General features: G+C 35.8%; 1 protein-coding gene and 1 non-coding gene across 2 annotated transcripts; both read left to right on the top strand.

The window, feature by feature from the left end:
• Positions 1–6,938: 6,938 nt before the first annotated feature.
• LOC120068630 lies at positions 6,939–7,045 on the top strand. Its single transcript, XR_005479267.1, has one exon. It is a non-coding gene; the product is annotated as a small nucleolar RNA R71 (small nucleolar RNA).
• Positions 7,046–14,176: 7,131 nt separating this feature from the next.
• Positions 14,177–19,848, top strand: LOC120068258 (AT-rich interactive domain-containing protein 1-like). Its single transcript, XM_039019971.1, has 3 exons — positions 14,177–14,473; positions 14,928–15,984; positions 18,415–19,848. Exons 2-3 carry the CDS (start codon positions 15,556–15,558, stop codon positions 19,168–19,170), a joined length of 1,185 nt encoding a protein of 394 aa, XP_038875899.1. The 5' UTR covers positions 14,177–14,473; positions 14,928–15,555; the 3' UTR covers positions 19,171–19,848.
• The last annotated feature ends 5,766 nt before the right edge of the window (positions 19,849–25,614 follow it).

Below are 25,614 nucleotides of genomic sequence, written 5' to 3'. Positions count from 1 at the left end.
AATAGACGAATGAAGCATACATAATACAAAATAATCGCATAGAATGAAGATCCCCAGTTATGCTAGCTAAGTGCATCTCAACCCATTCAACAGATTTAGCTACTCATGCGTGATAAACAGAGAGTGAACAGATATAGAGAAGTAAATTCCATTTCTATAAATGAGTTTGAATACAAAATAACAATGGAAGATAAAGGTAGAGAGCCTGGTTGCAATCCCTTGCTGCCCAAGGCTTTTACACTGGCAACTCTATTCGATTCAAAAGATATTCCTACTTCCGTAGGTGTTGGCCCTCTTTCCGATCTATCGGCACAACCTCCTTCTCTCGCTTCCGCTTTAAAATAAAAGAAAATCGAAGAACAAGGCTAAACTATCTAGGAAAAATTCTCTAACTCTCCGAACTCCTCTTCTGAAGGTTTCCTTCGAGGTGAAAGGCGACTTCTCTCTTATGATTGTACAGATGGGATGGCTTTAATTCTCTGACTGATGTGCTGAATATTTGTCACCGAAAAGCTAAGTGTACTTGTTATCGTTAGCGGGTCAACTTAATTCGGATTCGACCGTCATCAGCTTTCTGTCCCATCGTAGTTAATTATGTCTTTCACCCAGATGTGCCCAGCAAGTTGCGTTGGCTCTATGCGGAAATCCTTATTGAGCAGATATTTGTGAGCACAAATCACCGCAAAGCCTTGCAGTAATGCTGCGCTCGACCATTGATTTCTTGTGATCGCGCTTTCTACCTTGTGTTAACGCATATTTTGCATAAAAATACCAAAGTTAACAGTTGTTATGCGATGAACGCATGCGACTGCAATGTTATGAACTTAACATTTTTGGACGCAATCTAACATATTTTATCAACACAAACCTTCATTGTTTAATAACTTAGCACTGTAATAACGTGCATTTTTGCCTGTTATCACACCCCCAAATTTAAACAATGCTTGTCCTCAAGCATAAGCTAAAGATTTCCTTTAGAAAGTCGACCACAAATCTCTTTTCCTAGATTCTCAAGGATACTTCATTCAAATCCTATACTCAAAATTTTCCTCAATTCTTATTCAAGTCTCCTCTTAAAATATTTCTAAGAGCTAGGGACCGTAAGTTTAACCTTCAAAAGAACTTTACTACATTCCAGGACATCACATGATTTATTTCAAAAAACCTTTTTCACTAGGGTGTTAAATGATTTTTATCCTTGCATATTTTTGTCATTGTTATTTTTTTTCTGACCTTGCGCTGATCCAAGTACCTTGCCTTTGTTTTGGCTTGCCCCCACATGTGTCATGCGGACATCCAACTACGAGCAAGACGCTCTTCCTCAGACTAAACTCATAACTACTTGGCAGCGTAGTTGCGGTCATTTATTTATGCGTCGATCTTGGCGATTTACTTTCGTTTTGTCTTACCCCCACGTGTGTCATGCGGACATCCAACTACGGGTAAGTGCCTTTCAAAACTCAACTCTTATCAGCATGGATTTCCCCATTGCGTTGATAGTGGAGTTGTTATTCTCAAAATTTTCCTCTTTTTCTTCTCTCTCTCTGTTTTTTTTTGTAGAGTTAAAAATAGCAAGATAAAAAAATAAATACCTCACCCCCAAATTTAAAATGCGGCAATGTCCTCATTGTCAAAAGATTGAAAGAAGTCATGCGATGTTCTTAGGAAACTTCGTAAAGAGAGTTTGAAAGAAAGCTAGCAAACCACTAACTTCTAGAAAAATTTCATGAGGTGACTTTTCTAAGATTAAGTTGACTCTAGTAATGAAAAAAATAGAAGCATGTGTGTCATCATTGAAATCATAATTGGCAAAGAGATAGCATGCTGTGACTTACTAAATTCATCAATGATTGCGGTAATCAAAGAGGATGCGGTGATAAAAATTTCAAAATTAAAATGCGATGTGATAGTGCAAAATTTGGAATAAAGTGAAGGAGAAATACAACCCCCAAATTTGCATTATCGCCCGCGTTATTTGTTGGCGCATCTTGATTTGCAGCGATCTATCTTCTTTGGATTGTGGTGACGAAGTGAAGTTGCATCTTCGTGTAGTGCCTCCGCAGTCGTGTACCTTGATCATTTACAAAGAAACATCGAGAGGGTCAAATGATAAAAAAAAAGTTAACAAAAATTTTTCTTGGCCATTTTTTTTTAGAGAAGTAACGAAGTAGATATGCGATAATAGATAATAACAAAATTTGATGTAGAATGATAATTGAAGTGTCGTAGAAATGAGAAGTCATGAACTAAACAAAGGATACTCTAGAAGACTTGCGCCCCAGATGATGTTGCATGCCAGTGTAGGGGCCATTCCATTTTCCTCTATTCTAGGTTTCCCAGGTCTACAGAGGTCTTTTCTTGCTGAAAATCACCCCTGCAATCTGCCTTAACTTGCTGCCCATTAACCTTAAATGTATGGCTCCCATCCTCAGTAATCAGCTCCACCGCATCATGTTGGAATATTTCTTTAATGATGAATGGTCTGGACCAACGTGATTTTAACTTGCCAGGAAAGAGTCGTAGTCGTGAATTGAAGTGCAAGAACTTTTGTCCCACATGGAGATTTTTACCCCATATGTGTTTGCCGTGCCAACGTTTTGTGCACTCTTTATAGATCTTTGTGTTCTCATATGCGTTAATCCTCCATTCCTCCAGCTCGACCAGTTGAAGTTTTCTCGCTTCTTCTACTTTCTTCAGATCAAGTTTAGCTTCTTCATCACCCACAGTGCTTTGTATTCCAGCTCAAGAGGCAAATGACACGCCTTACCAAATACCAACACATATGGGGACATACCTAAGGTTCTTTTAAATGCAGTTCGGTATGCCCACAACGCATCGTCGAGCTTTGTTGCCCAATCCTTTCGTGAAGGCCTTACCACCTTCTTAAGTATCAGCTTGATCTCCCGATTGGACACCTCGGCCTGACCATTCGTCTGCGGATGGTATGCGGTGGCCACTTTGTAGAGAATGTTATATTTGTGCAGTAGTTCCTTGACAGTATGATTGACAAAGTGGGATCCTTCATCACTTATTATGGCACGTGGGGTGCCAAAACGAGTGAAAATGTTTTTCTTCAGGAATTGAGAGACTACTGCCGCATTGCTTGCGGCGCATGCCACTGCTTCAACCCACTTGGATACGTAGTCGACGGCCAACAAAATATAATTTTTACCATTCGAGGGAGGGAATGGTCCCATGAAGTTGATACCCCATACATCGAACAACTCGAGTTCCAAGATGATGTTCATAGGCATTGCATGTTTCCATGAAATGTTACATGTACGTTGGCACCGATCACACTTCATCACATAGTCAACTGCATCCATATGGTGAGTCGTGACATTGTGATAATATGCGTTGTTGAGCAGCATTTGGTATGCATAGTCGCAGAATCTGGTCTGCCCCTTTTTATACAGATTCGGCTCATCCCAATAATAATATCTGCATTCATGTTTGAGCTTCTTCTGTTGGTGGTAGGTATAATCTTCAGAAATTTGCTCGCAAACTAGATAGTTTACTGAGCATACCATGGCAATTCTTCAATCTGCAACAACTACTCATCTGGAAACACTACGCTCACCTTTGACTCCTTGCGGTCAACCTCAGGATTCTCCAATCTGGATAAATGATCCACAACTTGGTTTTTCGTTCCGTGTGGTCAACTATTTCCATATCGAATTCTTGAAGGAGGAGAACCCATCTAATCAGCCTCGACTTTGCGTCTTTCTTTGTCATCAGACATTTTATCGCCGAGTGGTCAGTATTTGTTCCCAGCAGATATGCTCTGAATTTTTTTAATGCAAATATTACCGCAAGCAGCTCTTTTTCTGTGGTGGTGTAGTTAGTCTGAGCAGGGTTTAACATCTTACTTGCATATGCGATGGGATGGAAGATTGTTTTTCTCTTTTGAGCTAGTATGGTTCCCATCGCATACCCACTTGCATCACACATTATTTCAAAAGGAAGTGTCCAATCTGGTGCGATCAAAACGGTTGCAATCGTCAATGCATTCTTTAAAATCATGAATGTGTTGCGAAAATTATCATCAAAGTCAAATTTTCTATCAGCTTCCAACAACGCACTCAGTGGTCGTGCTATTTTTTGAGAAATCCTTGACAAAACGTCTGTAGAATCCGGCATGCCCCAAGAAACTCCGTACAACCTTTATATTTGTTGGAGGTGGGAGTTTTTCAATTGCTTCTATTTTTGCTTTATCCACCTCTAACCCATCCCGAGAAACCTTGTGCCCTAGCACAATGCCCTCTTTCACCATAAAATGACATTTTTCCCAGTGAAGAACGAGATTCGTCTCCTTGCATCTTTTCAGTATTTTTTCTAGGTTGGCAAGACAAACTTCGTATGTGTGTCCATGAAAGAGAAGTCGTCCATGAAGATTTCAACAGAGTCCTTAAGATATTCTGAAAAGATGGCCTCATGCACCTTTAGAACGTGCTTGGCACATTGCAAAGGCCGAACGGCATGCGGCGAAAAGCAAAAGTCCCATATGGGCAGGTGAATGTGGTCTTGTCCTGATCTTCTGGAGCAATCATAATCTGATTATACCCGGTATACCCATCCAAAAAGCAGTAGAAGTCATTTCAGCTAGACGATCTAGCATTTGGTCAATAAATGGTAGAGAGAAATGATCTTTCTTCGTGGCCGCATTCAGCTTGTGGTAGTCCATGAAAATACACCCCCGGTGATGGTTCTTTGCGGTATCAGCTCATTATTTTCGTTCAGGACCACCGTCATGCCACCCTTTTTGGCACACACTACACAGGGCTGACCCACGTGCTGTCTGCTATCGGATAAATAATGCCCGCATCTAACCACTTAATGATCTCCTTTTTAATGACCTCTTTCATCGCAGGGTTGGGTCTGCGCTGATGTTCAATCGTTGCCTTGTGGTTTTCTTCAAGACGAATTTGGTGCATACAGTACACTGGGCTAATTCCTCAAATGTTCGCGAGCGTCCATCCAATTGCTCGCACATGTTTCCTCAGAATGCTCATCAACGCATTCTTCTGGTCTTCATTTAGCTCCGAGGAAATAATTACTGGCAACTTCTCATTTTGCCCCAAAAACACATATTTTAGGTGATTTGGCAGGGTCTTTAATTCCATTATTTGTGGTTCTACTAGGGACGGTTGCATTATTTTTCTTTCTTCTTTTACTATTGGCTCTTCTTCTTGGGTTGCAATCATCTCAACTTCCTTGCTTGTTTTTTCTATGATCGCATTACATGTCGCAATGGATGTGCTTGCATCCTCATCTTCATTTTCATTGTTAGGTTTCTCTTCTTTATTCAAACTCTGGTCGTCATCAGATTCATTCAGGTCTTCATCGTCAGGAAACTTCATGGCACGGATGATATTAAACTTGAGCTTCTGTCAATTTTAGTTTAAAGTGATCTCTCTTTTGTGCACATCAATCTAAGCACGACCTGTTGATCAAAATGGTCACCTCAGGATGATGGGCACATCTTTATCGGCTTCATAATCTAAGATGATGAAGTCGGCTGGTAATATAAATTTGTTAATGGTAATCAGCACTACCTTTACCTTCCCTTCTGGATGCACCAGAGATCTATCTGCAAGTTGGAGAATCACGGTCATGGGCACAAGTTGCCCCACATTCAGCTGCTTAAAGATCAACAGAGGCATCAAGTTAATGCTGGCTCCAAGGTCACACAATGTTTTCCCGATGTACAGTCCTCCAATGGAACAAGGTATAGTAAAGCTCCCAGGATCACTCATCTTCGGTGGAATTATTGATTTCGAACTCTGTGTTAAAGCCACCATGGCAAACTTACCAGTGCCCCTCTTCTTGGTTACCATATCCTTCAGAAACTTTGTGTATGCAGGTATCTCCTCAATCACTTCATTGAATGAAATATTAATATGTAATTGTTTTAACATAGACAGTAAGCGTTGGTACTGTACCTCGTCATTCTTTTTCTTTCTGAGTCTCTGTGGGAAAGGTGGCAACTGCACTCTCACGGTCCTCTTTTCTATTGGCTTTGAGGTGGACGCAGCTTCTGGCTCTATTGCTTCTTTTTCTCCTTCTTTTTGAGTCATCGCAATCTCAGGTTCCAATGCAATAGAAGCAGTCCGGCTAGGCTCTTTTCTTTCTCCCTCCATAGTTTTTCCACTCCGCAATGTCACAACTTGACATTGCTCTTTACCTGATCCCCCCGAATTGCATGGGAGTTCTGTTGAGCTTGGAAGGACCCCTTGCGGTCTGTTCCTTAGCTCGCTCGCAATCTGGCCCATCTGTAATTCTAGATTGCGGATGGACGTCGCTTGGCTTTGAAGCACAGTTTCGTTTTTCTCTTATACTTCTTTAACAGGCTTTCTAAGGAGGAGGATTGTGGCGGTTGCGAGCTACTGGCTTGACTGTTTGTCTGACCGTTATTTCGCAGGAAGAATCCAGGTGGCCCTTCTTTCTGTGCCACAGATTGAAAATTTTGCTGCTGATTCTTCCATGCAAAATTGGAGTGGTTTCTTCACTCGGGGTTGTAGGTGTTAGAAAATGGATTATTTTTCACAAAGTAAATAGACTGTGGATTCTGTGGGCATTCTTCCATTGCGTGCCCATCACCACATGTCGCACACCTTGCGGTGTTTTGATTAATTGCGTTTACTTGCCCATTTTGCGGTGTTGGGCTATTGATCGCAATTCCCTGAATTAAGTTCATCATTGCGGTCATCTGATTTTGTAGTGAAGCAATAGCACCATTACTTACGTCGTTGTCCTTGATTCTTAGTCTCTGATCACTCTCTCGCTAATCCTCGTGGTTTTTAGAGATGCGATCCAAGATGTTCTTAGCCTCCTCATACATTTTGTCTAGCAGACCACCAGTGGTTGTCGCATTGGCAGCGGTCTGCGAAGCGGGATTTAGACCGTGATAAAAGATTTTCATCTGAAGGCAGTCTGGTAATCCATTGTGTGGACAGTCCCTGACCAACCTCTTAAACCTCGCCCAGGCATCACTGAGCGATTCGTTAATGTCTTGTTCAAAATTGGTTATTAGTTTCCTTCGTCTAATATTCTCAGTAGGTGGAAAATACTTCTTCATGAACTTCTCTACGACCTGCTCCTATGAAGTGATCTCTCCCGGCTTGAGAGAATACGCCCATTTTCTTGCCTGATCACATAGAGAAAATGGAAATAAAGTTAGTCGAACTTCTTCGGTAGAGATGTTTGGGAACACAAAATATTGCAGATTTTTATAAAGCTACGGAGGTGGGCGTGCGGGTCCTCGCCACGTCGTCCTCCGAATTGTCCTATAGTCTGGATCATCTGCACATCACCGGTTTCATTTCGAATCTTCTTCCGTCAAAGGCAGGCCTCATGATTCCTGGAGAGAAATCATAAAGGTTTGGCGATGCATATCCCGAATGGGCCTATTACGATCGTTTGCCAGCAGGATTGGATTCGCCATGACATTGTTTTCGTTTGGTGCTCCGTTTCCAGGTTGCTCCGCCATATCTTCTTTATCTGACTGTTGTGGTTGGCGGCTATTTCTTAGTCTCCATCTGAACGTCTTCTCAATCTCCCAGTCGTAATTCGCCAGAGATTGAGAATCTGCAAAGAAATAAAAAAAATTACCGTTAGCACACTGCTTTGCCGAAGTCCCCGACAACGGCACCAAAAACTTGATGCGTTATTTTATGAAATAAAAATGTGGAGTGAAATGCAGTGATGAAATGCATTGAGCAATCAAGCTTTCTCAGTGGAATCTAAGTATAAACCCCACTGAGTTTCCTGGTAAGTCCAGAGTCGAACTCAGGGACTTGGGAAAACAATATGCGGTGGTAATTTTCAGGATAACTTTGCGGTAACCGATAACTCAAATAGTTGTTTGGTGTTGTTGGTTGCGGTAATGAAATAAATAAATGCGGCGGATTTGAGAAGAGTTTGATTATGCGATAGATGCACTGAGTATGCAGATGAACGGGTTGAGAAGGTCTTTAACTAGCGTTACCTAGGAATGCGTCAGACTATGCGATCATGCTACACCCATGCACAACAAGTCATTTTCTAATTCAAATGCGATGCTCCTAAGTCTAGGATGCATGTGTTGAATGCAAAAGTGTCCATAGAGCTTATTCCTAAGTCTCTACTCTTTTCCTATGCGATGCTGCAAGATGCACACAAAGACAAGATGACCGCACACAATCATATCCTATCTCTAGGATGCATGTGATGCGTTAATAGCAAACAGTGCTTATTCCTAAGCTCTTATCTCTTGATTATGCGTTATAATTTGACTCACCCGAGCCTAGATTCTAACTTGGCTTTTCCAAGCCTAGATCCTGTCCTTAGACTACCCTCCTGAGTATCTCTAATAGACGAATGAAACATACATAATACAAAATAATCGCATAGAATGAAGATCCCCAGTTATGCTAGCTAAGTGCTTCTCAACCCATTAAACAGATTTAGCTACTCATGCGTGATAAACAGAGAGTGAACAGATTTAGAGAAGTAAATTCCATTTCTATAAATGAGTTTGAATACAAAATAACAATGGAAGATAAAGGTAGAGAGCCTGGTTGCAATCCTTTGCTACCCAAGACTTTTACACTGACAACTCTATTTGGTTCAAAAGATATTCCTGCTTCTGCAGAAGCTGACCCTCTCTCTGATCTTGAAGCTTCTGACACTCTCCCGAGCTCACCAGAACGATCTATCGGCACAACCTCCTTCTTTCGCTTCCGCCTTAAAATAAATGAAAATCTTAGAACAAGGCTAAACTATCTAGGAAAAATTCTCTAACTCTCTGAACTCATCTTCTGAAGGTTGCCTTTAGTAATTATAGAGCCTTCAAGGAGAAAGGCGGCTTCTCTCTCATGATTGCACATATTGGATGGCTTTAATTCTCTGACTGTTGCACCGAATATTTGTCATCGAAAAGCTGAGTGTACTTGTTATTGTTAGCGGCTTGTCAACTTAATTCGGATTCGATCGTTATCAGCTTTCTGTCCCATCGTGATTAATTATGCCTTTCACCCAGATGCGCCCACCAAGTTGCACCGACTCTATGCAGCAATCCTTCTTGAGCAGATATTTGTGAGCACAAATCACTGCAAAGCCTTGCGGTAATACTGCGCTCGACAACTGATAGGAATTAGAAGATGAAGGAGAACCATTGGAAAGGGGAAGAGATGAGGGTGATGGACAGAATGGAAAGAGAAGGAAGGAAAGGAAAAAGTATTTCTATTTATTTAAAAAATTTTAAGAACATCTTTTGTCACACTCCCTCCCAGTTTACCCTGTAGAAATACAAGTTATTTATACTGTTTTATTTAGATATTGCGGCCAAAAGAAAGAAAAGTTGTGTCGATAGTAGGGAAATTGGCGAAGAAATGCGAGAATTATAAATTTTCGTCAATACACCCACTGATACCATTGCGATGTTAGAAAAGAATATTTTAGTTCTGTTTTACAGGAAATCAAGTCACTGCATGCGTTCATGGCTCAAAGATAAACAGAACAACACATCTACGTTGCCTTGTGCCCGCTAATCAATAATGAAGAGACGATTAGCACAATGACGGCACATGCGACAATTGATCAAGAGCTTTGCGATCAACGCAACTTCAACCGCATGCGATAATAAAAAACAACACCGTATGCAGGCAAACGATTGAAGATGTAAAGAGCAACAGAATTGCGGAGGATTCAGACGTATGTACAGCTGACTGTTGTGCATTACTGACAAAATTGATTGCGTAATAGAAGGAATATTCACTCCACCATTTTAAAAACTGTCTTGACAATAAAGTGGGGACCACAATGCAAAGAGTCAAAACTTTGCCTATAAATAGCTTCTGCAATTTCATTGAAAAATGGATGCTTGAATACAGAGAAAAGTGCATATACTGATCTGAGAGAGAGATTGGATGAGCGACTAATCAGAGTAGATCCGGGAAGAATTAAGAGACAAGGCCGAGAGGTGAGTCTCCGAACAAAGAATCCTTTCGATCCCCGCCGTTGAAGCTCTGTACGAAGGTCACCTCTATCAGACGAGCAAGCCTGAGAGGGAAGCTCTTCTATTCATCCATTCCACGCGTCGGAAAGCAAAACCACCATCTAGATCTGTGTCAAGACGTTAACACTCTTCTGTATTTGTTTCTATCTCTTTATCATCAGTTGTATTCATCTCCTTAGTCTATCATTCACACCATGTATCAGACGCTTAATCTTTGTATTGAATGTTATGATCATTTCCATTATCATTTCTCTGTCTATTTTCGTTTACCCATAATTCATTTTCTCCATGACGTTTTCTTAATCCCATGGGTAATTAGCAAGAAATAAGCAATTAAATTAATTGGGTTAAGAAAATAATTAAGTTTAGTCAAGACATGCTAGACGACATCTTCACCTATGAGAGCAAAAGTGAGGATGTTATTCAGCCTATCAAGAAAGGGTTGGAAGAATGCGTTAACTAAAGCGAGAAGTACTTCCAGAGATGGAAGCAACCTTTTGTTCACCACGTTCATCCCTGTTTCACCATAGAGATATGGGAACGCGGTCGATCACCGAGAGGTGTACGCCAAGGGAAAGCGGAACCTTAGTTACATCTTTAACGCAATTAACAAACTTGCGACGTTTGTACAAATTATTCTTTCCCCTTCTGATTCATCCATAAAGACTTGCCATCGCATACCACGATCCTTTGTATCAACTTCACAGTCAGTCTCGAACTCAGTATCATGTATATCATGTATCTTATATCTTGTATCACATTAGCTTAGGTTTATTTTCATCGTAATTTAATTTATTAACACAACTTTATTTTACCGCAAATTTAAATTCATGTACAAACCCAATTCTTATTAATTGTAAAAACTGGTCGCATATATCATGAAAGTAACGCATTAACGAAAACATTCCCTGTGTTTGACCTCGGATTACTCTGAGAAACTTGCGTTGGAATTATACTTGGTTTCATCGCAAGGAAACTTGTGACAACGCATTACTTCATAGCATACTACAAGCATATAATTAACAACGCGTATATCTAGAAGTAGTATCGAATAAAATGTGCATGAGCATTAACATAGCATAAGATTACATTTAACGTTACAAGTTTATGGCAACATGAGCTTGTAGCACATCATCATGCATGCACACCATACGACCAATTTCAAGTCATCACTCGGCGCTGGGAGCTCGCTCGACACACACTCCTCACTCGATGCTCGAACTCGACACACGAGCCTTCTTCGCTTACCCTTGACACTCGCCTTCTTCCTCGCTCACTTATACTCGACACTCAGCAGCCTTTACTCGCTGCTCGACCCTTCTCGATTACTTATACTCGCCGCTCGACAGCCTTTACGCGATGCTCGCCTGACGCTTACTCGATGCTCAAACATCCTTCAGCACGATTAATACTTAGCCAAAATTTCTCTTGTAAAGCCAAATTAATATGTACTAAGAGCTAGGTTTCCTTAATCATTTTTCCTTCTTCAAACTCATCCTTTACCTCGAGATGCACAAATCCAATCTAACTTAGATATTTAACCCAACATTCTGCTTAACTTAAACAATAAACATAATTAAAAGGGGAAAAGTAAGGTGCAGGTCTTACATCTTTTAATTTCTAAAGGATTAAGAAACATCTTTTTTTTTAAAAAAAAAAAATAAAAACAATTTTGTATAACTAAAATTTAGTGGGCCTTTAGTGCGGCAAGTGGAGGGATTTGAAAGAGTAATACTGTAATTAATTGTGGATTATAATAAAGGGAATTGAAGCGTATGACAAAATTTAAGATTTCATTCTTAAAAATGGAAAAACTGCCCAAGAATAAGATTTATGGTAACTCACGTGACATGTACATGACCACAAATTCCTAAATCCCGATTTATACTAGGTAATTGTAGAATAAAAAATAAGGTTGAGTTATATATACAGTGTAATTGCTGATATTTTTCAAGAACAACTGCTCTCCTAATTTTGCTTAACATAATCTCCATATTTTATTATTATTTTAGATTTTGTTTAACCACTTTTCGAATTAATCTCACCTTAATTAAATATCTAAAATTTTCTAACAAATTATATTTTAAATATCCATATATTATTAACTTTTATTTTATCCATATATTTTATTCAAATCTTTGAATCGTTTTTCATTACTTTATATGTATTCAATTATATTCGAATCTTTGAATTTTTTTTCATAATTTTTTATATACATTATTAATAATTTAGCTGTATATTTCTTATATTCTTAATAAATTAGTTTTATATACTATTTTTGTTATTATTTTAACGATTTGGAAAAAAAGAAATGTCACTTCGTAAAAAAATGGTCATAGCTCTTGTTACTCACACAAAATGTTCATCACTCCGGTCGATGGGTTAAGAATTCTCACTACCATGATTTTCGAAAATTTGAGGTGCGTATTCATCAAATTCATCATTCCAATAATTTGTGAAATATATCCAAGAATTTTTTTTTTTCATTCGCTGAGTTAACTACATTTCGTTTGACAATGTATCGGATTGGTTCTGCCACTTCGAATATTGTTGAAGATAAATATATTTTGTGGTTGATGTCTGTTTTACCAGAGTCCCCCAAATTGATGAAACCAGGTAACCGTAGAATAAAAAATAGGATCAAGTTATCTATAGAGGGTAATTACTTATTTTCCTTAACAACAATTGCCCTTCTAATTTTGGTCATTATTATTTTAAATTCTGTTTAACCACTTTTCAAATTAATCTCACCTTAATTAAATATCCAGATTTTTTTTACCAAATTTATATTTTAAATATCCATATATTATTAAATTTTATTTTATCCATATATTTTATTCAAAATGTTGAATGGCTTTTTCATTACTTTATAAGTATTCAATTTTATTCAAATTTTTGAATTGTTTTTCATAATTTTATACATACATTCTTAATAAATTAGCTGTACATTCTCATATTCTTAATAAATTAGTTATATATTTTTTTTTGCTATTATTTTAATGATTTGAAAAAAAGAAATATCACTTCGTAAAAAATGTCATAACTTTTGTTACTCACACAAAGTGTTCATGGATTTAAATTTTGTTGTGGTTTCTTTAATAAGCTACTATTTTTGCTATGATTTTACAATGGATTAAACCCCTCTTTGATGATCGACGGGATGAGAATTCTCATTACCATAATTTTTTGAAATTTTGAGGCGCATATTCCATCAAATTCATGGTTCCAATAATTTGTGAGTTAACTATATCTCGTTTGACAATCTACAGATAGGTTCTGCCAATTCGAATTTTATTATGATTGTTGAAAATAAAGATATTTTGTGGTTATGTCAAATTTATCAGAGTCCCCCAAATTGATTTATGTGTAATGGTTGACCATGTCTCATCTCTTGCCCTGACACTGGAAATACACCGTATTTGAATAATGAATTAACAAACATTAATCATTCTTCCCAACCTCCTAAGGGCAACACTAAAATCGTTGATTTCTAAGATTTCGATTCCTTTCAATCTTGTATTCCCAGTGGAGTAGGTTTACTTTTTAGGCGCAAGCCTATATTGAAGAAAACAATTTATTTATTGTACACGTGGATTAGACACTTTGTCAAAATACATTGTTTAGTGTGTGATAGTTGTTTAGGTAGAGTGTATTTGTTGTTTTCAAACGGTTTTGAAACTCTCACATCTCTAGAATTCCATGTGAGGGTAGTTTTGACAATTACTAATCATTATTTTCTTTTATAACCCGTTTTGCTATTTTTACAATTTAAAAAAGTTTTTACTATTTATCCAAATAAAAACTTAAAATTTTCTATTTATCTAGTTAACCCTTATAATAATGGCAAACACCAACTATTATAATTAGAAGTTAAGTGGACTATAATAGATCACTCTACCCAATTAAAGTTGGAGGCCGAAAAGGACCCTAAAGATTTATTAAAAGCTAAAAAATTTTGAAACTAAAATGGAATGAAGCCAAAAGTAAAATTTTGACTTGAAAAAATTCCCATAAAGTACTCATATATTTTAAAAAATCATCCCTCCCCTCCAAAAAAAAAAAAAAAGCCCTCATTATTTACCTTAACTCAACCACAAGGTTAATTTCCAACCATGGTTGGTTCATCAATTTGATTATAAATAAGGGGGATCATTTTAGTCTCCATCCCTTCCTCAAAACCCTAAAAACCAAACCACAATTTCTTTTTGGGTTTAAAAACTAAAATCATCCTCCCAAACCCAATCTCTCTTATCTTTTTTTTTTTCCCCAAAGATCCCCATAAAATAGCCTTAAAAAAGAGAGGAACCCAAAAAAAGGGCCAAATTAGAGAGAGAAGCAACAAGGAAGAGAGGGACCAACCAAAGCCAAAACTAGTCAAGCTTTAAAGGATGTGGTGGGCAGTAGATTAGCAGTAGTAGTAGACACAGTTGCGTAGAAAACGCTTCCTTCCAAAACAAAAACAAAAATTATTAACAGGTACGTTTTTCTCTCTTCCAATCACCATTAAAAATGGCGGTATATTCTTTCTTTTTGGTGTATTGGGTCTCTGTATTTCTTCATATACTTTGAAATTCTAGCCTCTCATGGTCAAAGGGGCACTTCATCTTCACTTTTTGTCTCTGTCTTTCTTTTGTATAATGACATTTCTATATATCTGCAAATATGACGCCAATGGCGGGATTGGATGGATATTTAACTTTTTCATTTCAAAATCAAACCCTAGATCAATCTTGTTTTCCCGCCAAAACATTGATCGTCGAACCCAATTGATGATAGTCAACATGTGGTAACCAAATCGTTGCTCTTTTCATCCACCTGATTTGTGTTATGTCTTTTCGTGTTCTCGAAATTAGATGACCTGGGGTTTCTGTTTTCTGTTTTTTTTTGTTTTGGAAATTATATGACCAGGGTGATTGCATTTGATTTTTAGGGTTTGAATTCCAATTTAAGGCAGGATGGTGGGTGATAGCGGATGGGTCTGAGTTAGATTACGAAGGTGCTGCGAAGTAGATTGAACGAAATGGGTATCTCTTAGATTTTGGATTCATTTTAGTACAGTGTAGTGTTTAAGGTCTGTTTGATATCCTTTTCAAAAGGTTGCTTGGGTTTTTTTTCTTCTGTACCGCATCCACGCTGCTTGTTCTTTATTTCTTCGTCGATTTGGCTAAGAACATTGTGAATCTGACAGATAAAGGGTGAGGTTGCTTTGAATTTAATTTGTAAGATCGGAAATGAATGCTCTTCTATTTTGAAGTTACGTTAATCAAGTATTTGGATTCAGAGAGTTGGAGGAAGTTGTGTGAAAAAGAGACTCTCCAGTTTGAACTTTGGATGTTACAAGAATTGAAAGAAGTCTGCTGAGTTCAGAGATTCTCGATTAGAAAACGGAATCTGAGTTGTCTTAACATCTAGGTTTGGTTTGCATGTTGTAGTGCTTGGATGGTGGGGGCAGGAATGGAGCTAGCAACTGGTAATTGCTGTATGAAAATTCAGCAAAACGAGTGGTAGTGTCCCGTAATGGTTGAGAGTTGGGTTGAAACCCAAAGAAAACGGCAGTCATGTTGTCGGATGAGTTCATGAACTGTGTTTCGTTTGACGAGAATTCAATTTCAGATTTTTCCAAGAGAATACTCAATATGAAGAGTGATAGGATGAAGAGCGGGGATGTATTTCCTCGCAGAAGCAAGAAACTCAAGGATATTGATCATTGCAACACTGAAAATGAGGATATAAAAATTATTGATCCACCTTTCATCAAGGAAACGAATGTTGCCCAGGAGAGTAAGCAGGAACCGATGTTGGGATTGCTTGATTGGCTTAAAGGTATTGCGAGAAACCCATGCGATCCTTCTATATGTTCATTACCAGAAAAGTCAAAATGGAAATCATATGGGAAAGAAGAGATTTGGAAACAAGTTTTGCTGGTTCGAGAGGAAATGTTTGTGAAAAGACAAGTTGATTCAAGTAGCGAACAATCTTTTGTGCAGGTACATTACATAAATGCTCAAGCTGTTTGCAATTATATCTTTACTCATTTAAAATTGTCGATTCGCATGACAGGGTAATAAAAAACTGTCTATATCTGTGCATGTATGAAGTTTGTCCCATGAAAAAGCTGATTGTGGTAGTCTTTAGGCTGCTTTAGTGTTTTATTGTTTTTCATATCGTTGATCCATCTTGAAATGATTTTCATACTATGCATTTTGATTAGTATATATTTACATCTTAAATAATGATCTGGTCATTGTAAACTGAAGATCCTCATTGTGAAAGCCAATGTAGCTAAGACTTAATCTTAAAAATATATCATTGAATTACCTCTGTAATTTTTTTTATCTGATCTATAGTATGTATTGTTTTAGTTGTTAATGTTATGAGCCTTTTTAGTTTTTAGGAATTTCTGCAGTGTCCTTTCTAGTTTTAATGATTCCATGACGTTGTATGTATATAATACTAAAGAATCATTCTTTTCAATTCTGAATATTATGTCTTCTTAAGAAGATCCTTGGAGTATTAGTTGTTTAAAATTGTGGTTCTTTATTAAGAAGAAAATTAAACTATTTAAGACGTCGATTTCATTTTGCCTGGTTCTGTTGTGGCCAATAGCTTGAAGCTTCAGCTGCTATTTTTAATTTTTGATCTGCTTGTAGTCAGAGTATGTTTGAGAATGTTCTTAAAAGTATCAAACGTGCCTTGAGAATATTTTTTAGGTTGGATGATTATTGGTTCATGAATGGTTTTGGACCTTGATTGGAAGTACTTTACTAGATGTCACTATCTATCCGTGATAAATCGCAATAGACCGTCTGTCTATTGCGGTCTATCACTAATAGAATTTTGCTATACTTGAAAATATTTTGAGTAGTTTTACAATTTAAAACAATTACCCTTTTGTTTATTTTATTTTTTATTTCATCTTAAACTTGATTACATGTTGAAATTAGTACCTCAAAATTTAATTAGAAAATTTTTTCATGAACCAACTAATGAATTATAGGTTAAATTGTGGTCCCTATGGTTTGGAGAAAGTTAAAATTTAGTTTTGTGTGGTTTTAAAACTCAACCATCTTTATGGTTTGCTCACAAATAGTCCTTATGTTTTGATAAAATGTCATAAGTAGTCATTGTTTGATAAACGAGGGTTTTATAAATCATACGAACTTTATAATTTGACCTATACTATGTAAAATTCAACCAGTAAACAACCATAGGGATATTCTTACCTTTAAACCATAGAGACTAAAATTTAACCTTCTCCAAATTATAGGGACCAAATTTGTAATTTGACCTACATAATATAAGTTTAACCTGTAAATAAACCATAGGGACCAAATTCTTTTTTTTCTTTTTCTTTTTTGTGCCTAAAGCACCGGAAATTATTTTGTAATTCTAGCCTAGGTCAAATTCTCCAAAATTGGGAGGCGGTGCTTGATTAGTTTCTGTTGGGAGAGGGGTTGCTCTCCCCTCCCCTAGCTGTCTCTTTTTGTTTGGTTAATATATTTTCAATTTATTAAAATGAAAGACAACTGCAATGTAGACTAAGAAATATTTCTATCCAACCATTAAAATATCTAATTCTAGCTTCAAAATTGAGCGGATTCAAAAGCACCCAAAACTTAGTTAAATAGCAACCTAACGTAATCACGAAAACTAATACCAACTAAAAATAGTCTCTCTCAATCATAGGAGCTGCAAAAATCATTAAAGAAAAATTGATCATTTTATCTTTTAAAATTTTATCCTTTCTCCAACCTGTGAGATTAAAAATTCGGAGAATGTCCTTCATGAATCTTGCAATTGAAAACGTGTACTATTTTACCATAAATCATAAATTGATAATCAAATCATTATATTTTACTCTGCTCTTTTTTTGGTTTTTGAGCTAAGGAAATTTTATTTGTTTCCTTGTTAATTTTGGCAATGAATTTAACTTAAATCTTAGGCTATATTTCTAGTCCTAATACTAAATTTGATTGATCCCTGTACTATAAAATACAAATACATGTAGTGTTATGTGAGTGCAAAGTCTAGGGACCAAAACAAAATATTTTGACAAGACAATCAAAGCAAATTATTGTGGAAGTTCAGAGATCAAAATTGGATCAAAATCTTGTTTTCTCTTTCTAAAATTTAGGACTTATATTAGTTCCTTTATTGATGTCGAGTTTAAATGATTTCTTATTGCATTAGTATGTTTGAGCATTTATTATACTTTGTATAGAAACGAATTAAATTCAAAGGAAAGGAAGAATAAATGAAACAAAAAGATGATATTTCGATATAGGAAAAATTGATTAATGGTAAATATATAATTTTAAAAAAAAGGATTTTACAGATCTAAAGATCAGATTATTATTTTACTTTAGCTTGGAAGTCTTAATTAATTATCTGGTTCACTTCATCTTCTCTATTTGCAGAGAAATCAGAGGATGCATCCATGTATGTACGATGACGATACAGTTCCGATTTACAATCTTAGGAAGAGATTAAGCTTTGACAAAAAGGATCTTTCTCAAGAACCCGTTTCTAAAATAAGTGATTCCTCACCTACAGATTCATCAGATGATTACAAGCCTGTGCCTCTGGGGTCAGACTATCAAGCTCAAGTACCGGAATGGAATGGTGTGATATCTGAGAGTGATTTAAAGTGGTTGGGAACACAAGAATGGCCCTTGAAAAGAGGAAGGCACAGATATCTAGTTGAAAGGGATCCCATTGGAAAAGGAAGGCGAGATTCTTGTGGGTGCTTGGATGCCAATTCGGTTGGCTGTGTCAAATTTCATGTTGCTGAGAAAAGGCACAGATTGAAGCTTGAGTTGGGCAACACGTTCCTCCAATGGAGATTTGATAAGATGGGGGAAGATGTTACATTTGCATGGACAGTGGAGGATGAGAAAAAGTTCGAGGATATAGTATCATCGAATCCTCCGTCCCTTGGGATATCTTATTGGGAAGATATCATTGAGTCATTTCCTTCTAGGAGCAAGGCAGATCTTGTTAGCTACTACTATAATGTCTTTCTTTTGCGTCGCAGAGGACACCAAAATCGGGTTACGCCAGATGAAATCGATAGTGACGAGGAATCAGATTCCGGAATTGCAACCAATGGATTTGGAAACGAAGTACATAATTCACCTGGCTCCATTTTCTACTCTCCTAAGAAGCCACGATAAGCTTGAGGGGTATAGCTCAAAAACAGATTCTGACAGAGTACCAATGTTGATAATGTTGATTCTGATTTGGAAATCTGCATTTTTGATTAATGATTTTTGTCAAGTGGGATATGGAAAATTCTTTTTGATGTTACATGGAAAGCTGCTGTTGTAGCCTATGGCAAAACGGAAGCTAAAGGGATGAAGGCGTCATGATTTACTGAGTTAAGAAATCGGGCTGAATTTGGAGGCTCGAGCAATTTTGGTTTTGGGTTATGTTGTTCAGTTTGGATCAAATTGAAGGGTTGATGAATTGTTTTGCTAGATTTTGTCTCCTGAAGGATCTTGGTCGCAAGGCCCTCTTAAACAGGCAAATAGATTTAGTTGTGAAGGGGATTCTATTTTGTTCATTCCAAAAGTTTCATCTTTGTATATTTGCCCTCTGAAGTCAGACATGTGAAAAGACGTATAAGCATGACCCTTTAAAAAGATTAAAATCACAGTTTATATTCTATGGTGGTTTTGGATGATTTTTAGATGTGTGCTGTTTTGGTTTTTACAGGTGCTTGGTTAGGGAGCGGGTTGAGTTGGGTTGGATCAGAAATTTTGTATGAGGTCTTGAGTTGAATTAGATTGAATTTGTAATAACCAACTCGACAAACAAATGGATGGACCAAACATTTAATTGCTACTTTTAAATCAATCTAATTTAACCTCGTAAACCAAATACTCCCTTAGGGGGGCGTTTGGGGTGTTGAGTTGTTTATTATAGTTTGCGAGTTATGAAACACAGATATTTAATGTGAGACAAAGAATCAGTATCAGCCACATATCAGATATCGATAATTTCAGATATTTTCTAAATACGTATTTGATACGCGATTTGACGTATCTATTTCTACGCGTACTTTTTCTTAAAGAAAAAAAGGCAAACAACTCATCATCTTTTCCAATTTAAAACTAGATAATTTATTTAAAAAACTCACTATTCGAGTCCAAAACTAAAAAGAAAAAAAAAAATAAATAAAAGGTCAAATCCTAGAATCATCTAATATTGATCTTCACATTTGAATCCTTACAAAGTCCAAAATATAAACCATTTGGATATCTTCAAAAATTCAATAAAGAAATTCTTCGTTTATCTTCATATTTTTCCCTTTAATCTTCTTCTTCGCAATATGAATCATTCTTCTATTAAATTCTATTGTACTTCAACATCTTAGATATTACTTTTTTGTATTGAAATTTCAATGTGTGTATTTTATTTTGTGCTATTATTATTAACTTGTATGCTAAATTTATCTATATCCTAGATTTTTTTCTAAGAAAAAGAAAATATATCTTCAATGTATTAGTATCCTCGTTTTTAGAAATATATATTAAAAATTAATCAAAAGATGACGTATCTATCCGTATCTTAATTTTTTAGAAATTGACGAATCGCCATATCTGATTGTATTTATATTATGTAGCTGTATCTGTATCTGTGCTTCATAGTTTGTGCATTATAATAGTTTATAGGTTATAACAGTATGTATTTGGTATGATGTATTTGGTATGCACTGTAACAAAGAGGAAGAGTAAATACTGTAGCAAAAAGAGATTTTGTAATTAATTATACGTTATAATAATTGGAACATTAATTATTATAATTGGTGTTTCAAATGTGAAGTGTTCAATAATACTCCAATCCAACTTTAATTTGGTTTGAAAATAGAAATTTGAATTTTTTTCATCCCTAGGTATTAGAAAAATTGGAATACAATTACATTGTAATGAATTGCTAAGAGGCGTTTGGCATAAAATTAAGTTGAGTTGAGTTGATAATTATTATCTAAAAAGTTAAATTATCTTTGAAGTTATAATGTCTGTGTTTGGGCTGTAGAGTAGGGTAAAATAGAGTTGGTATAATTTTTCTAAACAAAATTAATTTTGCTTGGATTTTCTTTTGCTATTTTTTTTTAATTTCCAACTATACATATTTTTCTAAAATTTTTAATATTAAAAAATGTTTAAGTTTTTTCATTTTTACAACACAACAAATTCTTATAAAGCAAACATATACTAAACACAAATTTTGAATTTAATTTTTGAACATTCAATTACATAATATATATATATTTTTTATTTCTAAATATCATACATATTCCAAACAAATGATAACTTTTCACAACTGTTTAGCCCTCAATCATGAATATTGAAGAAGCTTAAAAATTGGACAATTTTTTTTTCTTCTTGAAAAATATAAGATATTTTCATGACACAATTTGAACACTGAATTGCATAATAAATTTATCTACATCCCCAAAGTCGTGTTATATTCCAGTAAAATGAACATCTTCTCTAATTCATAATCCTCAGTTAATTTTTAACTAATCATAAATGTTAATTCAAAAAGAAAGAAAACAAAATCAATTTTTTTTTTTGCCCATTTGTGAAATATGAATTTTAATTTTTTTTTTATTAATGATTTTTTTTTTAATTTTTTGAACAAACGTTTGATTCTTTATATTTTACACTAATACAACGAAATGTATTTTTGTGCAAACATTTTTTATTCAAACATTTTTTATGGTTAAGTCTAGTTTGCCATTTACAAATGAAAATCATAATATTCACAAAAATGTCTATGTACATGTAAAAAAAATACATAGTGATGAATAACAATCAATATATCATAAATTATACACTCCGAACTTAAAATTAATGAACTTCAAACTAGTTATTGAAGGATTGTGCAAATAATTTTGCCCTACAAGTAAGATAACAAACTGTAGTTAGACTAGAATGAAGCTAAATGCAAATAAAATTAAAATCAAACTACTATAACATATCTTCAAAGGTCTGGAATGAATTAAATCGAAGCACCAAGACTAAATGGAGGTAGAGTAGAGATGTGATCTAAAAAAAATATGTATGAAACCACATCAATGCAACAATTAATTTATTATAAAAGGAAATAAAAATACATTTTCTATACAATATACTTTAACGGCCGTTGAATGTATGAGTTGAACATCTATAGCAAATAGGGTTGCCATTAAGGGTCCATTTACATTTTCACAAAAAACTAGTGTTATCATTAAGGGACTCGTTAAAAGTGGTCTTCGTCGGAATTGGTCGCATGAGGTAAATGTTAGTGCTAGTTTTCAGAGGTGGTTGTCACCAGAGTTGTCACCGAAGTTGATCATCGAAAGTAGTCTTCATCGGAGTTGTCATCGAAGTTAATTGTTAGAGCTCAAAATTGGTTATCGAAGTTGGCCGTGCGAAGGTGGTTGTCAGAGTATGTCAGCAAAGTTGCATGTGCAAAGGTGGTTACTAGATTCTAGAGTTAGCAGCACGGAGGTAGTCTTGGGAGTTGCTTGTTTGAAGGTGGTCACTAGAGTTGCCATCGGAGGTCGTTATCGGAGTTGGTCGCATGAATGTGGTCGTCGGAGTGCGTTACCAAAGTGTGGTAGTGGTAATCGCCGATGGTAGTCGATGGATAGAGCCATTGAAAACATTGAAAGAAGGAAAAAGTTGGGGGCTAAGGCGAGTTAGAGGGAGAGTTGGAGTTGTTGGACTGGTATGGCAACCGGGGGTGAATAAGGTTTAATTAGAACTTTTTGTTAAATATGATCAATTTAAACAAATTAAGTATTTTAAAAGTAAACTAAATAAAAACCTTAATTGATGCTAAATAACAAGATTGATAAAAATTATGTGACAATATACTTAATCAATCTCAACCAACAAAAGCATGCAATTAAAATTAAATGAAAAAATAATTATAAAATAGTTAGAGAAGAAGACACCGTAGTTTTTATAGTGGTTCGGTCAAAATCGACCTACATCCACTTTCTCAAGCGCCTCTTGGGATTTCAATTAAACATCTCTTTTAACTATTTCCACGGTATCTTGTTTCTTTTACATGTTAAAGAGCAAACTCGATCCTTTCCACAGGTTAGGATCCAACTCGTTTTTGTTGGAATCTCGTAGGGTCCCATAGATTGTAATTGTAATGTACAAACATTTTATTTATGTAATAAAATATGTGAAGTTTTATTTCAAAATTAGTTGCATTAACCACAAACCAATAAACTAACATCCAAAGTTATTTTATAACTTAAACATGTATGTAGAGACATACGAGTGGATCATGTTTAAGTGATAGCCTATATGGTTTGTACTGATGGATAAGGCTGGGTTACTTATCCTAGCAACACTACGAGTATGACCCCCTTTGTAAATGTTACAAACTTTGTAGATGTTATAATTGTTGTAAAGTGTTACAAATGATCTGATCCTAATCATTCATGTGGAGACATGTGAGTAGGGATATTCTATACAAAGGAGTTTGTATAAGACCAGACCATGAATGTTTAGTCTCATTATATAATGCCGTTCATAATAGAGACTTATATTTCACTAGGATGGCCATAGGTAACATGACCTGAATCTTGAGTGAGTTATGAACTCCTGTTTATGAAGGCGATCATTTGATTTGTATGGATGAAAGTGGTCAGATCAATAACTCAACAAGCCTACCATTTTGGGGATTTGTCTGATTGGGGAGCTGGGAATACAACCACACAAGAAAGAATTCACTCCTTCCCCAATATCGGGATAAGTAGATAAATTGCTCCCTTAAGGGCTGATTCTGGGACTTGAACGATGTGGCGCGACACCCTCTCCTGACCTGAGAGAGGTTTCATCATAATTGGACTATGATTTATTGTTGATTAGAGGGATCAGTGGTACTGAAGGAGTTAGATGTAACTATAGCGGCAAAACGGTAATTTTGGGCTAACTGTACTTATGAGTAATTTGTGAAGGGTCATCGTACTATTGATTGGTTATATCTAATGGACACAAAATATTTATAGTGCGAAGAGTGTAGTTGTCGGTCTTTATTGGAGTGCCCGTCAGTTAACGGAAGGTGAATAATTAGATTAAATTGATTAAAGAGTTTAACTAATTATTCACGTACCGTTGAAGCTTCAAGTTACAAGTCCATGAGGTCCCCTTAGTAGCTCAATGGGATTAAATGAGAATTAGTTTTTGGATTAATTTGAATTGTTCAAATTAATTAAGAGAATTAATTATATATGATATAATTAATTAAATTTTAATTATATGTGATATAATTACAATAATTTATTTTTTTTAGAATAGGTGATATTATTATACAACAACAAGGGGGATCCCATAGCCCAAGATCAAGGCATCAAAGCATCAAAGCACAAACAAAGACAGGTAACAAAACCCAAAACAAAGCCTACAAGATAAGATTAGAACAAAACCAACACAAAAGGAAACAAACTCGCAAACTACTAGAGAGAAAGGCAGAGAAAAGAAAAAAAAATCCCACAAACAAGAGACAATAACAAAAACAAAGAACAACGGGAAGTACAACAAGAAAAACATCCGTAAGCACACTATATAAGACCAAGAAAATCAACCCGTCAGGAAGAAGCACGAGCACGAATCGTAGAGACCATAAGGTGAACCAGAGCTGACACTGACCTCGGTCTATTTCCATGTAGTCGCCGATTACGTTCTTGCCAGATGTAGTATATGGAAGCACACCAAAAAGCACGGAATAACTTACTACGCACCCCCTTACTCGACCTCACTCGACATGACCAACTCAACTCAACTCAATTGCCAGATGTAGTAATGTATTTGACACATTATAATATTAACTATTTATGAAATAACTATTTGAATAGATTAAAATATCAATTTTATGAATTAGATTCATATTGTTAAATTTAATGTAAATGTGATTTATATTAAATGTCATTACTGAGAGAAAAGAAACTATAGGATATATTGTATATGATATAATATTAAAATTATAGATTATATGTTATATTTGATATAATATATAGCCTAATATATATGATATGATAAGGTGGTTATCATATTAATATATATTAAATTATTTATTAAATAAATCAATTATATATATATATTTAATTCAAATAATTAATGGGAGGCTTCCCACTTTTCTCTCCACTTCACACAAGTAGGAATAAGGTTCCACAGATTTTGGCTTCATCTTCTTCATGACATAAATCACACAAAGAGGGACACGACTCTAAGATAGAATTCCCTGTGATCATCTCTTCCTTTCTCAATTACTTCCCTCCCCTCACCAAAATCACTAGAGCCCACAATTCCTGAATTGAGGATTCTCTACCTAGAGATTATCGAGGTTGCGCTCGTGGTGGTGCCCAATTTGGAGATCGAAAGTTTTACAATTGAACAAATGTTCTTCAAAGGTAAGGGTTCTTCAAAATCATTTTTTTCTGCAATTTTTGTTAAAGCATGCTGTAATTGTTTGAATTAAATGCATGATCTATTTCTTGTTCTCCGTAAAATTGTGAATTCTAGAAAATGGGATTTGGGACGATCCGTTGCTTCCGCTCAAGGACTTTTCATTGGGATCCTTCCGTTACAATATTCTTGAAAGTTTTAAAA

This window comes from Benincasa hispida, chromosome 12 (genome assembly GCF_009727055.1).
Source record: "Benincasa hispida cultivar B227 chromosome 12, ASM972705v1, whole genome shotgun sequence".
Taxonomy (NCBI): Eukaryota; Viridiplantae; Streptophyta; class Magnoliopsida; order Cucurbitales; family Cucurbitaceae; genus Benincasa; species Benincasa hispida.
The sequence above is the reverse complement of the archived record's forward strand: the minus strand, read 5'-3'. Positions and strand labels throughout refer to the sequence as shown.